General features: G+C 37.5%; 2 protein-coding genes across 8 annotated transcripts in view; one reads left to right on the top strand and one right to left on the bottom strand.

Moving 5' to 3' along the window:
• Positions 1–1486: 1486 nt before the first annotated feature.
• On the bottom strand, positions 1487–13312 carry tm2d1 (TM2 domain containing 1). The gene is made up of 7 exons (XM_081385575.1): positions 13146–13312; positions 12559–12632; positions 11193–11301; positions 10996–11087; positions 7142–7215; positions 3573–3692; positions 1487–2005 (listed from the first exon to the last, which is right to left on the bottom strand). The coding sequence occupies exons 1-6, from the start codon at positions 13277–13279 to the stop codon at positions 3582–3584; spliced, it is 594 nt and encodes a 197-aa protein (XP_081241701.1). The 5' UTR covers positions 13280–13312; the 3' UTR covers positions 1487–2005; positions 3573–3581.
• patj (PATJ crumbs cell polarity complex component) overlaps positions 13242–13683 on the top strand; it is a 107676-nt gene continuing 107234 nt past the window's right edge. For all 7 annotated transcript variants that reach the window (XM_081385571.1, XM_081385565.1, XM_081385570.1 and 4 more), the window contains exon 1: positions 13242–13348. The gene's annotated coding sequence lies outside the window, so the exon portion shown is untranslated. The remainder of the gene's footprint in view (positions 13349–13683) is intronic.

Genomic DNA, 13683 nt, shown 5'->3' with positions numbered 1-13683 from the left:
TCAAATATTCGGTCACCTATATAAATCACCTTATTTTCCAAAGCAAGGACATATATAGAGCACTTTCCAGTGCACATTTACATCAGCCACCAAATTCACTCACTCGTTTTCATTCTATCCTTATAGCGACACGCACCATATAGGAAATTAGTGATGGAGTAAGTGTTTCTGGACCCATTTCCCACCTGATGCAGCTGCAAAAGGAATCAATGTGGTCTGCAATGCAGGATTATTTGACCCCTCCTTTGGGAGTTTGTTGTTTTTGGAAGGGTAAATGAAAGGGAGCGCCCCACGCCGCCTCCAAACTGTTTCCTCCTCTTAATTTTTCTCCATCTCAAAGGGCCCTAAAGCGGGAGAGGGAGAGATGGAGGTTGCACCTATAAAACACCAGGGCCGGATGAGGAATGGCCTCCTCCGCACTGAGGGAGGGTGCAGTCCCAGAGCTGCTGCTCTCTCTTGTGGGAAGTGCACTATAAATCTCTGGTCTCTTATCCGGCTGGTCTATTGATAAGCCCTGCACTGCTGGAGAACAAGAAAAGACCTCGAGAGGAGAAGAGAAAAGAGGCAAAAGAAAGGGACGGAGGGGGTTAGGAAAACATCTTGCACAGTAATCCCTTTTTTCTTTTATATTAAAAAGTTTGGGATCAAAGTTATCTTATTCTCCTTTTTAGGGAGACATTTAACAACATTGACAGCAATGTGACATGCTATACTTAATCTAAACAAATTATCGGTGCATTATTATTATTGCACATTCTTATGGTCAAGGATTAGTTCAAATCCCTAACCCCAAGTAGCAAACTTCAGGACTTAACTCAAACTGTTAGCGCTACGCACATGAATGATACTTCATATCGAACCATGCAATTGCTTTTCAAAGCAACTGAACGTCTTAAAACCAAGCGAAACCTTGCTGTTCAGACTATTGTTTCATGGAGATTTATAGAGATGCCTAAAGCAGGCTCAGGAGAGCTTAGGCAGAGTCCCAAAGCAGCACTGGTCACCCGTCATCCCGGAGGCTGGGGAACGGGCTAAATATGTTTTTACATATCCAAGCAGAGTCGTACGTGTTGTAGCAAGGACACTGCAGCTCATAAGGAAGCATGCTCATACGCACGTGCGCGCACACACATTGGCGTAGTCGGGCCTGCTCCGCAATCACTTCAGTGTGATGAAGAGCCTCTACAGGAGTCTGTATTAATGGCAATGTGACGGACTGAGGCAGGGCAGACAAGCAGAAGCACTCGAGTGAAATTGAAGGAGCACTTGACATTGGTCTGACACAGATTGTTTGAAGATCAGAAGGGATAACGACGGGCCACTTTTACAAGACGACTGAAAAGTGTAACCACCCAATATTGTATGATACCTAACAATCAGAGATTATTTTGACCGATACAGATATTATTTTTAATATTATGGCCAATACAAATATGATGGCTGACACTAAAATAAATAAATACATATACAAATAAAGTGTGTTTTTATACCTTTTTATATCAGCCAATTCAGCCCAATGACATAAAATAATATCCGCTAATATTGTCCGGATCCAAAATGAAAACCGATAAGTTGCACATCTCTACTAACAATGCAAAGTACAAAACATGTCAGCACTGAAAGTGATATTAAAACTTTATTTACAGTGTTTAAATAACATCAAAACATCACACAATGTCCAACGATGTGAAGCTAGTGTGGGCACGGAATGAAAAGAAACAAATGATGGACTACATTCCTGCAACATGACTCAAAGGAAGAGATCGATGATTGATGGGAGGGAGAGAGAGCGATAGAGCAAGGTTCCGAGCAGAGCTTGGAGCAGTGCGACCAACGCAGCTCAGCACATACATGCCGTATTTGCATGGACTAGTCTTTCCCAGAGCGTAGTTTGGCATATCCATGTGTCTTTGTGTTTGGAAACGGCAAAGGCATATCCAAAGAAAAGATGGCATATACATAACACGATCCTGTACATTTGGTGGGTCATCTCATTGGGATCCACCTGAAACGGCAGAATGGAAAGAGTTAGTTCTGTTTGGGAGCAGGTCCAGGACAACACAAGCAGAAGATAAATCAGTCTCTTCTGACACTGAAGACGACACATGTGGCAGGGAACATTTCCAATGCTGAAATGGATCAGTATCATTTTTCCTATACGAGGAAGAACATCATTTGGGTTTCTGGATTCATTCCAGAGCTGATGTAAACATGGGAAACTATGTATAAGGTTGAAACATAGAAAAACTGAAAAAGGATTAAGTTGTTGGTTCTAGTACATTTATTGGAGGTTTTCATGCCCTGTAGAATTTCAGATTTTTTTTTTACCTTTAGGGGTACAACAGCTTATCACTGAGGTAGTACCCTCAATGGGACATCATTGTACCTTTTTTGCAACTGAAAAATTCATAGTAGTACTTAAATGATTCGTATTACTTCTCTAAGGTACTAATTTTGCACCTTTTAGGGGCAGATAAGGTATTTCAGTGTACAAGGACTGCATTTGACTGGACGTATTAACATGTGAGCCACACAGGATGCTTTGTCTTAATCTGGGTGTAGATCATCATAATATGAGTTGTTCAGTCTAGATCTAGTTGTAGATCATCATAATCTGGGTGGTATGGTCTAGACTAGCCCCAAATAATCTACATCTGAAGTACTTTATCTAGATCTACCTTGGGATCAAAAACTCTGGATCAGGCTGCAAGGCAATAGCAAGGATGATGGTGTGAGGTGATGGTCTGATATTTTTAAGTCAAACACAGATAATCCTGGTCAGTGACAGTTCTCCACTGAAAATGCCTATTCATTCAGTCTAGATTTGCTTCGTGAAACTGTCCTAAGGAGATAGAAGAAAGACTAGGAGATGTGGCAAATGAATGATGCGGGATTGAGACCTTGTATCTTCGGAGGCTTATGCTGGAACAATGTAAACACAGGAGAGCAAGTAATGGTCTCCACATGGGTCCCATTCCACATTACACCCCTGTCACCGCCATTACCCCTGCTGCAGCTAATGTTAACCAGAGAACCGTACTGGCAGGAAATAGAAACAGATAGGGAAAAGACACAGATATAAGTAATCGTCTAGAACGCGGCCACTATTTTCTTTTGGATATGGGGATGTCTGCAAGAGCATGTGTGTGGGGTACCAGGACAAAATTCAACAGATGCAGCCCTGGTGCCAGCCATAATAAGTGCAATCTCACGACCTCGCCGTGTTTTCCCAACGTCCTCTCGGCACGTTTGACATTTAATCGCTCTCTCCCTAGAGCAGGGAGCCCCTTCTGGGGAACAAGAGAGTGAGGGGTGGTGGACGGGGGCTTAGATCAAGCTGAAGGTGTCCTTGGTCTGCCAGTTTGCTTTGATACCTCAGGAGCTCACTTGAGATCACCACTGACCTTGAGTCAGCACATTATTAAGAAGTCTTTGAAGATCTTTCAAAATATGCCACTTACCCATACGCCCCTTTTTCTGTTCTCTCGACACTGCTGTATGACAAAGTTCATAACCCTCCTGTCCAACCCTGGATAGATACGTTTTTACAGCTTTGACAAATAGATCCTCACCTGGTGTCTTCACGGAGAGAGCTGCGTTCTTCTGTAGGTCTCATTTGTTATCGAAAGACGGGTGAGGCGTGCCCCGTAGTAGTCCACAATGTAATCCGACCCGTCTGATGGACCCACAATCTATGCCAGAGCAAACAAAATGAGTCTCGAATGTCAGAGCGGCGTAGGGAGACATACATAACAATGTAATCTTTCACCAGACAATTACATGATTCCACATTACACAATGATGAATACCAGGTGGGCTGGTTGGGTCTATCGTCCTCCTCAGATGGCTCATGCTCATGCAATTGAATTATAAGACAGTAATGCCGAATTGGAAGCAATTTAAGTTTAACCCCAGGCAGTGCTGTAATTGAGGTTGCTTTCTGAGTCCTAGTGAGGAGGAGTGTCCCAAAGGACAGTCCCCAGATCAGAGTTTCAGCAATGAGCCTAGAGCCCAAACTGGGGCCCGTGCCAGTTCTGAGATCAGCTTCTATACGAGCAACATGCTTGGACTGACGCACAAAGACAGTGTAATGGCTTCCTGCAGGCGTGCGTGCCCAACACCTGGCTATGCCGGCTCTGCTCCGCTCCACTCTGGGACGGGATGATAATGAGAACACACATCTGGTGGAGGGAGAAAAGCCCCACCAAACACAGACACTGTGTTCTACCATATCAAGATTAGCACTCATCTGGCAGTGGCCCAATACAAGCTATTTCCTCTCGCAATGGTATCGGCCGAGAGTTGTCTAGATCGGTGTGGTGGTCGACTAGAGTTTCTTGAATACACACGTTCATCTTCTCTCATTCCATTAACATTCGATCCATCAAACTCGATTGATTCCTCCACTCTAAAACATTAAGTTTCACTGTGCCGTTATATTGCATCACTATAGGCCGAATTGTGGCACGACTCGCAGGAAGGAATATTGATGAATATACATTACAGTAACATGTCCCAGGTGTTTATTTATAAGTTCTCAAAGATGCATTTCCCGAACGACACCGCTTTTAGTGAAGGTAGTTTGGTGTGTAAAATATGGGGTTTTAGAAAGGAGCGGTGAGCGCAAATGGGGTCTCGAGGGAAGGGGATACTCTTTATCAAAAGTGTCACAATTTAAAAAACGAAGAGGCACGACAGTCGACAGCTAATTGAGAATGTTAGCGCGTGACAGCTTTGGCTGCCAGAGGCACTTCTTAAAAGCATTGCTCTCCCAGGGCCTTCAATAAGACATTAAGAGAACAATAAACACTGCAGTGGCCCTGTTAATCAAAGCCGCCACGGCCATTTAAAAAAATAAAGGCTTGGTTTATTTATCCACTGCGGCTAGGAAAGAGCGGGCGTTTCTGAGGAGGAACGCAAAACAACTGAGGGAGTCATGATAAACCAGCAGAAGCATGAAATTGTCAATGAATGGACAGGTATTGTTTTAAAGCAGTACGCTGCAAGCGACTACGAATAATCAAACTAGGTACAGAGGACTTGAGGCACGCAGTGTTTATTGAAGTCAGTAAATTTGAAAGAGATTGAAAGGCCAGAACTTTTAAAGCTTATAAATGACAAAAAGTCTTGATGGATATCACATTCTTCAGATAAACTACAAATAAGGTATCGTAACACGCTGTCCTGTCCTGTTGAAACATTTTGGAAAACATCAAGTCATTGTTCCCCCAGCGTTTAGAAGTTCAGACACAATTTTTTTTAGCAACAGGGGACGCAAACATTTCCAACATATGACGTAGCAGCCGAAGGATTTCTAAAGTACGTGTAATAATTATTCCTGGAGCCATCTTTCAACATGCATAAGAGCTTGCCATAAATATCTGTCATTGGTGGCATGTGGAAGTGGCAGCGGTGAGCAAACATCTCTCTTCTATAGCTTCATTCAGGCCTGTGAGGCCTAATGAGAGTGGAGAGGGTGAGGTTAGGCCTAACAAGATGACAAATGGAGCATCTTTTTTCTCCTGTCAGGTGTAGGGGGCCTTTAATGGAGGTTAGGGGAGTCCTGTGGGAGTGTGCAGCTTGGGACATGAGGAGGAGGAGGCGAAAACAAACGAGGCTCTCATTAGCTCCTTTCACAGTGCTGGAGCCACCGGAGGAGAGACACAGGTGCCACTGAATACAAACACAAACATTCAAGTACAAGTCCGTGCTGAGTCTCTGCAGCTCATTTACAGGATTGTGGGTAAACTGCCTTCCCTGGTTACTGCTCTGATATGCTAAATGTAAGGTGGTAGTCATTTAGCAGACGCTTTTAAGCCTTGCCAATTTAAACATTCAAGCAGAAAAAGACGCTAAAGATAACTCGCGCACGCTGTGTAACTCAAAACTTGACATCTAAAGCCGCGTCTGACAGCACGTGACGTGAATACAGAATTGTGCTCCCTTTCACGTTTTTTCAGTTTCACACAATATTATGTCAAAATGCTCATCTTGGTGAGTATCCTAGTAAACATAGTCGGTTGCGTCTTAAGTGAACGTAAACTGTTGAGAAAGAAAATACATGTGTACATTATCAGCATATTGGATCTGTGCATAATGTCTTAAAGGTGCATTGCACAAGTCTCTGAGTTTTTGCAGAACTATGCCCCCTCTGGCGACAAGCGAAACTGCAACACTGCAACTGAACGCGCATGACGTCACGCCCAGTCTCAAATTCCGACCCGAATCCCTCTCTTTTATTTTACTGTACAGGATTATAGAGGCAATCGCAGTGATCAGAGAAGGGCTCATTCAGCCCATCAGGCAATGTATGGGTTAGAAAAACGGGTATTTTTAACATGAATTGTTGCGCAATGCACCTTTAAGTGACAGCATCATAATATTCCTGCTGCTGTCTTTGTTTTTAATGTTAATCAAACAACAGACTTTAATAAGGATTGTAACTTTAATAAGGATTCTATATATATGGATTCTTTAATAAAGATTCTATATATCTATATTTAATTTATACAGTGAATACTATGCAGTGTTATTTTACATTTGATTGCTTTGTTCAATTTCTGTACATAATCTGCATCTAACTACTGTTAGATCTAACTGAAAACCCTAAAAAAACAATGTTTATTTGTGCTATTGCTAGTAGTTTGATTATTTGATCTAATTTTCTTACAGACTATTCACTTGACTTTAATAGTATTTGAAATTTATATTTTACATTATAGTAGTTTTTTTTTTCTTTTTTCATTTGTATTCTTGATTACTAGCCTTAAATGACTAGCCAATGTCGGTAGAGGGTTGCTTTAAGACAAATATAATACTTTTCAAAATAACTTATTTATAAATAATAACCTTTGTTTTTTCAAAAATAAACCTTACGTGTCTTGACAGTTTTTGTTAGAACCAACTAGATCTGACGCAACATTTACAACCCTTAAATATTTTTTTCTGCCCACAGTGAAAGCAAAATACAGTGTGAAAATCACAGCCAATAAAAACAAAAGCTCTGATAACTATTAAATTAGGAATAAGAGTAAAAATGGATTAAAAAGAATAAAAATGGATCAAATTGCACCAAAAAGAATGCAGAAGGAAAAGTAAACAAGTATAAATGGGCCAAAACCTGGAAATTAAAGTCTCTTACCTGCATGGATATCAACATGAAGTCCACTAAGCTTCCAATTCCACAGAACCCCACAGTGCAGAATTTCAGCAGGCCTGGGAATAAACAAAGAGTGATCCACACGTTAACCAAGAACACACTGAAAAGCTTCCCATCATAACCACTTTGTGTCCAAAAACACTTTCCCTCTGGCTTCTCTGTATGACCACAAAGAAAAACAATTTTGAGGGCAAAGCTATTTAACGTGCACCTATGAAAATGTTTTTTTTTTTTCATTCTTGCATTAGTGCAGGCTGTTTTTGAACTTTTTAAGCCACTGTGCAAGGCTGTAAGGTCAACTTATAATAATCAGCCAATTCATAGAACTGAATGTTGTACATTAAAGACTTACCTGCCTTCCAGCAAATAGGTAGGACTGTCAATTAATATTCATGAGCCAAGTTAAAATGTATAATGCCCACACATAATTGCCACAAAATAAACAATTATGGTTTAAATTTAAGTAGTACCTTGGATGTCCATTGAGTGATCATTTGAAACACCACCAGGAGCCCATGAGATCTGCAGTCAATTAAAAAACCCCTTCCATCCAGCGATTCAAACATAATTGCTGCTAATCATCCCTAATATTACTTATAATTGGTCATTGAGGGGTTTAGGCATGTTGATTCCAGGACGGCTATCAAAGAAGCCACCTGCAGAATGTCTTCTCAACAAGTCCAGGCCTTCCTTTGAGGCACACCTGGTCTGGACTGACCCCAGAGCTGCTGGGCTATTACGCTCTCAATGAACAAGACTATACAACTGACTCCAGCGCGGTGTGAGTCTGCCTTTCACAAACTCCTGCGCTCCTCGCACAAAGAAGCCAGGAACAAGGGGGACCTTCAAAAGCCCAGGGCCTTTTGTCCTAACGCAGGTGCTTAATTGATCAGGAAGTCCTTAAAACGTGGAGAAAGGCAGAAAGACGGAGCTTCCCGCTGTATCCAGCCTAACCTTGGGATTTAGATGTGCGACTTGAACTCATCTGCATGCGATGACAATAATTGCTCCATGGGATAGATAGACTAACACCATGAGATCTGATGGCAAAGAGAACTGTTTTAGTTAATTAGCTGTCGCGTGCAGACTTGTTTTGTTAAAACAGTTGGTACCAAAAAAACCTGAAAGAGCAAGGTGCTCAAAAAAGGGTCATTGATGGATTTTCACGTTTTGAAAAGCAGAACATGCTAGGACTGATAATGTTGGCCTCACATGTGAACAGCATGTACCTTTTCTTAAAAGCGATCCAAACCTGTTTTTGTCTCAGGAGTTTATTTTCAAAATAGGCGTAGATATGTTGGGGATGGTTAATATTGTGGTTAAAGGGAAAGGTCTAGAGTTCTTCCACAGAAAGGCCAAAAACACTTTAACCACCAGTCTTTGATCAGAATCAAAATTTAAACAAACATTTTGTGGCCTAGTCCATGTGTGATGGAGGGACTCCCACAAAATTTGTTAAAATCCAGGTCACATGTCTATGGAAGCTTGTTTCCGCAATTGAATACAAAATTCAATCATTTTGTATTAAGATAATTGCACATTTTTAATTCACAAATCTGACTTTTTTTTCTCTCGTAATTGCGAGAAATAAACTCGCAATTGCTAGAAAAAAAGTCAGAATTGAGAGATAAAGTCGCAATTACGCAATTATATATATTTTTTTTATTCAGTGGCGGAAACAAGCTATGTCTCCCTAAATTCATAAACATTTTTTATTTTACATTGCTTAAAGATATAAACCACAGTTTGTTTGTTTTTTTGCATTTAGACATTAATTTAATGACAATTAAACACATTTCTCCCCTAAAATTCTCTCCAAAATTATGACCATATGCTTTAGTTTTTTTTTCCGTAAACTGAATCTCATAAATGTAAATGTAGTAATTATTTATTGCACTGTAGTAAAATTCTAATTTGCCCTGCTAAGTCTACCAAACTATGGAAGCTTGTTTCCGCCACTGAATAATAAATAAATAATAATAATTGTGACTTTTTATCTCACAATTCTGAGAAAAAAAGTCAGAATTGTGAGATAAAAAGTCGCAGTTATTATTATTTATTTATGAAGTGTTATAAAGTCAGAATTGCGGGTTATAAAGTCAGAATTGCGAGATATAAACTCGCAATTATGTGTTAGAAAGTCAGAATTGCGTGATATAAAGTCGCAATTGCGAGAAAAAAAGTCAGAATTCTGACTTTATCTCGCAATTCTGACTTTATAACACGCAATTGCGACTTTATTTCACACAATTCTGACTTTATATCTCGCAATTCTGACTTTATAACACGCAATTCTGACTTTATAACATGCAATTGCGACTTAAATTCACGCAATTGCGACTTTATATCTCGCAATTCTGAGAAATAGTCGCAATTCTGAGAAATAGTCGCAATTGCGAGATATAAACTATTCTGAGGTAAAAAAAAAAGTCTGTCTTTTTTTTTTCCTTAGAATTGGACTTTATATCTCACAATTCTGAGAAAAGATGTCAGAATTGCGAGATATAAACTCGCAATTATGTGTTATAAAGTCAGAATTGCGTGATATAAAGTCGCAATTGCGAGAAAAAAAGTCAGAATTCTGACTTTATATCTCGCAATTCTGACTTTATAACACGCAATTGCGACTTTATTTCACACAATTGCGACTTTATATCTCGCAATTGTGAGAAATAAAGTCAGAATTGCGAGATGTAAACTCGAAATTGTGAGGTAAAAAGTGGCAAATATATTTTAAAATGTTTTATTTTGTGGTGGAAACAAGCTTCCATCCCAAACAGATCAGTGTTGTAATCGTTAACTAAAACTATTAAAACATTTTTGTTAACTGAAATAAAATAGAATATAAATAAATAAAAATGCCTTGGCGACTAAGTAAAATAAAATAAAAATACTACTAAAATAAAGATTAACACCAAACACTAATAAAAAATAAAATAAAAAGTTAACTAAAATGAAAATGAAAACTGAAAATATAAAAGCTAATTCAAAATATTAATACAAATTATATTTATGAAGAAATATTGTGTAAAATAAGTGCTAACTTAAAGTCTGTAATATTGTGTACATCTTATTTGCTATCATTAAACTGTGTAAAAAAAAAATTCAAGATTATATCTGCCACCCTAGTCTATGGATTTCATTACCAGGATTGGCCTTTAAAAAACACATATTAGTCGACCACTAATCTGTAATCATATTGGCTACTGGCTATAAATACCATCTTCCTATTATTATCGGTCTCAAATCAGATTTCCACGTCAGTGATGACCATGTCTGCCTCTTCAAATCAATATTAGAGCAAGTAAAAGATCAAGATCGGTGCAAGAAAATCAGTCCGTGTGATTCTCACTCAGAGAACATCTGGCGAAAAGGTGTGTCCTTGGAAAGGAGGCAAGAGATGATGTCAACAGCAGAACATCCAGGACTGATTCAGTCTGTTCTGAAGGTCCCTTGTGTTACAGCGCAGCACTCGCACTAGAGATGTGCCTGATAATGGCTTCAAAATGAATAACTGCAGAGTAATAGAAAAAAAATTTGGGCTGACAGTCACTCCTCCTGTTTGCTGGATAACAGGTGAGCCAGGGGAAAGCACGATATTATTCATAAACAATACAGATATAAATAATTTTGAGATTGTTACTGATACAGAACAGATAAAAAATGTATGCTCTGCTGCACACTCCTATTTTCATGTGTTAGTGAAGGGTAGATGGATGACAGAAAGAGGTGATTTCGGGGCAACGGCACACAGCCAAAAAGAAAAACATGCAATGTTGGATCCATAGCCTAGTGACCCACACATTTAGCCAACAGTAAAGACAGTAGTTTCTTACCTAAGGCCGGGTATCCCAAGTAGAACCGATCCGCACCGATCCATCCCAGGAAGAGTGACAGAGCAACAGCCACTTTGTATGAGTAACCACTCCTAATGTAAGACAAAACAATAGATGTTAACAGATTATTTACACACACAAAAAAGTAAATACATACTTAATATAAGGCCATGTCATGAAGGTAGAGTTTGACTTACACATTTCGACATGGGACGCTTTTGTTGAACCCAACCTCTTCACCGCTGAATTTGAACTGTGTTCCATTTGACAGCCGACAGCTGATGTTTGGAGCGGGAAGGCATTCCACTGAAATCACAACACAGCCTTAGATTCCTCGTTTAATATATCACAAGTCATAACTGGTATCAGGCATATTCTGCCAATTATAGAGACATGTATTTTTTATTATAATAATACTATATATAGTATAATATATTATACATTATTACAATTAAATGTTATATATATATATAAATATATATATATATATTTTAATAATATAAGTTATTTATAATACATTATTTTATACAATTATATAATTTTGATATATTATTTATAAAATGTATATTAAATGCTACATTGATGTATATAAAATATTATACACTTTTTGTTTATTACGTTATGTAATTATATAATAATCATAATATATTATTTATCAAATACATATTTACATCAAAAATACATATACTAACACACATAACATTATACATTATATATGATATATAAAAATATTAAAATCAAATATGTATGATACGTTGTTTATATCTTTATACATTATATTATACTCTACACTGTTATATACAGTATATTAATATATTATGTATGTTACAATAAATTTTGAATAATAAATATTTCATATTATACATTACATATAATGCATAAAATAGGCTACTAAAATAAAACTTTATTATACATTATTTAATACTTTGTTTATATACTATCTTTACTATATATATACTCTACACTTTTATATTTATATATATATATATATATATATATATATATATATATATATATATATATATATATATATATATAGTGGTTATAATAGTGGTTTTATGGAGTTGATAGGAAAATTATGTTCCTTTTTTATCAGTCTGTACTAGAAAGTGTGATCAGATATGGTTTGTCCACTTGGTATGGTGATCTTCGAGTAAAATCAAAATCAAAGATACAAAATATTGTTCAAAATTTTTTTTCAACATTTGTATTTGTATGGTGTGTATGAATATTTTGTCTAATTATTTTTTTAATGTATCAGGTTTTTGTGAAATGCTGGCTATGGAGTCCATTACAAATCAAATCAGGGACAATAAAGTATATTTCATTTCATATACATGTATATATAGATTATGCATAATGTATTATGCATAATTTATTGTAATATATACATAATATATTTCATCGATTTATTTATATATATATATATATATTTATATATATATATTATATATATATATATTATGTATATATTACAATCAATTATGCATAATACATATTTCATTATAATATGTCGAAGAACTTAGAAGCATTTTAAATAGTGAAACATAAAAGCAGACTCACCCCAGGCCAACCGGTCCTTGCAGTTTTCTGGCTCTTGAGTTGCATCATCTATTTTGGGTTCTTTACACAGATACCTAAGCCCTGTTAAGGTGGAATCAAATGGTATTTAAAGCAACATTACTGATGCTGATTTCCAATAGCCAATTCAAGTCACCTTTATCTAGTGCTCTACACAATACAGATTATTTCAAAGCAGCTTCACAACAATAAACAGGAAAACAGCAATCAATAATCGAATATGAGTGACATGAGCCATCATAGATCATTTAACATAATAGACACAGAATGGAATTAATTTACGCTTATGTATAATAAAAACACATCTGAAATATTCCAAAAGGTCTAACAAAGCAAACAGATATATGCTATGTAGGTCATAAATAACGACCTATATCACTCTATACACTATTAAATCACAGATCTAAACACCAAATCGTATTAATTGTACCGTAATTATGTAAAATAATGATTTATATGTCAAATGAGCACATTTATGTTATGAACAACCATCAATTGCAGCCACAACGCTAGCTAGCAGGCTACTAATTCAACGATCCCAACATATTAAGGCGATTTTGAAAGGATATTGTCCCAACTGCAGTTTATCACAGTTGTCCACATCACTCCCCAGGCTGTGGATGACAGTCAGGCAGAAGGCGAAGATGATCAGCGGCCGTGTTGATGAACGAAAGCGCAGCAAACTCTTCCAGTGTAACGCCATGTTGAACGGTCACGTGACTGCTGGGGCTCTTAAAGAAACAGTGCACAAGATTCGCCGCGCACATAGCACGTAAGTCGCTCAGAATTCTCTTATTTAACGCCTTTAACTTTATACATATACTTAGTAAAGCCGGATTGGTCTGTATAGCAAGTTTGCACGCAAAACCAAGTATCGGTTAAACTTATTCACGGTGTTTAATGGTAATAATCAACTTTATAACCGGCTAACTGCGCTAGCCTGTGTCACAATAATGGGGTTTTGTATTGGGAAGCAGGAGCATGTTTGTGTGTTATGTTGTATGTCATTCTTTTCAAGTTATGGTTAATATTTTAAAACAAAGCACTTTTCGATTGATATAATGATTCTTTAATGTATTATTTACACTGTCACGAAGTTTTCAGCAC

This window comes from Scardinius erythrophthalmus (assembly GCF_964197995.2).
Source record: "Scardinius erythrophthalmus genome assembly, chromosome: 14".
Lineage (NCBI taxonomy): Eukaryota > Metazoa > Chordata > Actinopteri > Cypriniformes > Leuciscidae > Scardinius > Scardinius erythrophthalmus.
Note: the sequence above shows the minus strand (reverse complement) of the source record. Positions and strands in the feature narration are given on the sequence as shown.

Coding starts and splice junctions, on each gene's coding strand:
- tm2d1 (XM_081385575.1), bottom strand. CDS start 13,279: ATGGCGTTACACTGGAAGAGTTTGCTGCGCTTTCGTTCATCAACACGG. Junction 11,088..11,192: donor AGCGTCCCATGTCGAAATGT/GTAAGTCAAACT, acceptor GTCTTACATTAG/GAGTGGTTACTCATACAAAG. Junction 7,216..10,995: donor CTTGGGATACCCGGCCTTAG/GTAAGAAACTAC, acceptor GTTTATTCCCAG/GCCTGCTGAAATTCTGCACT.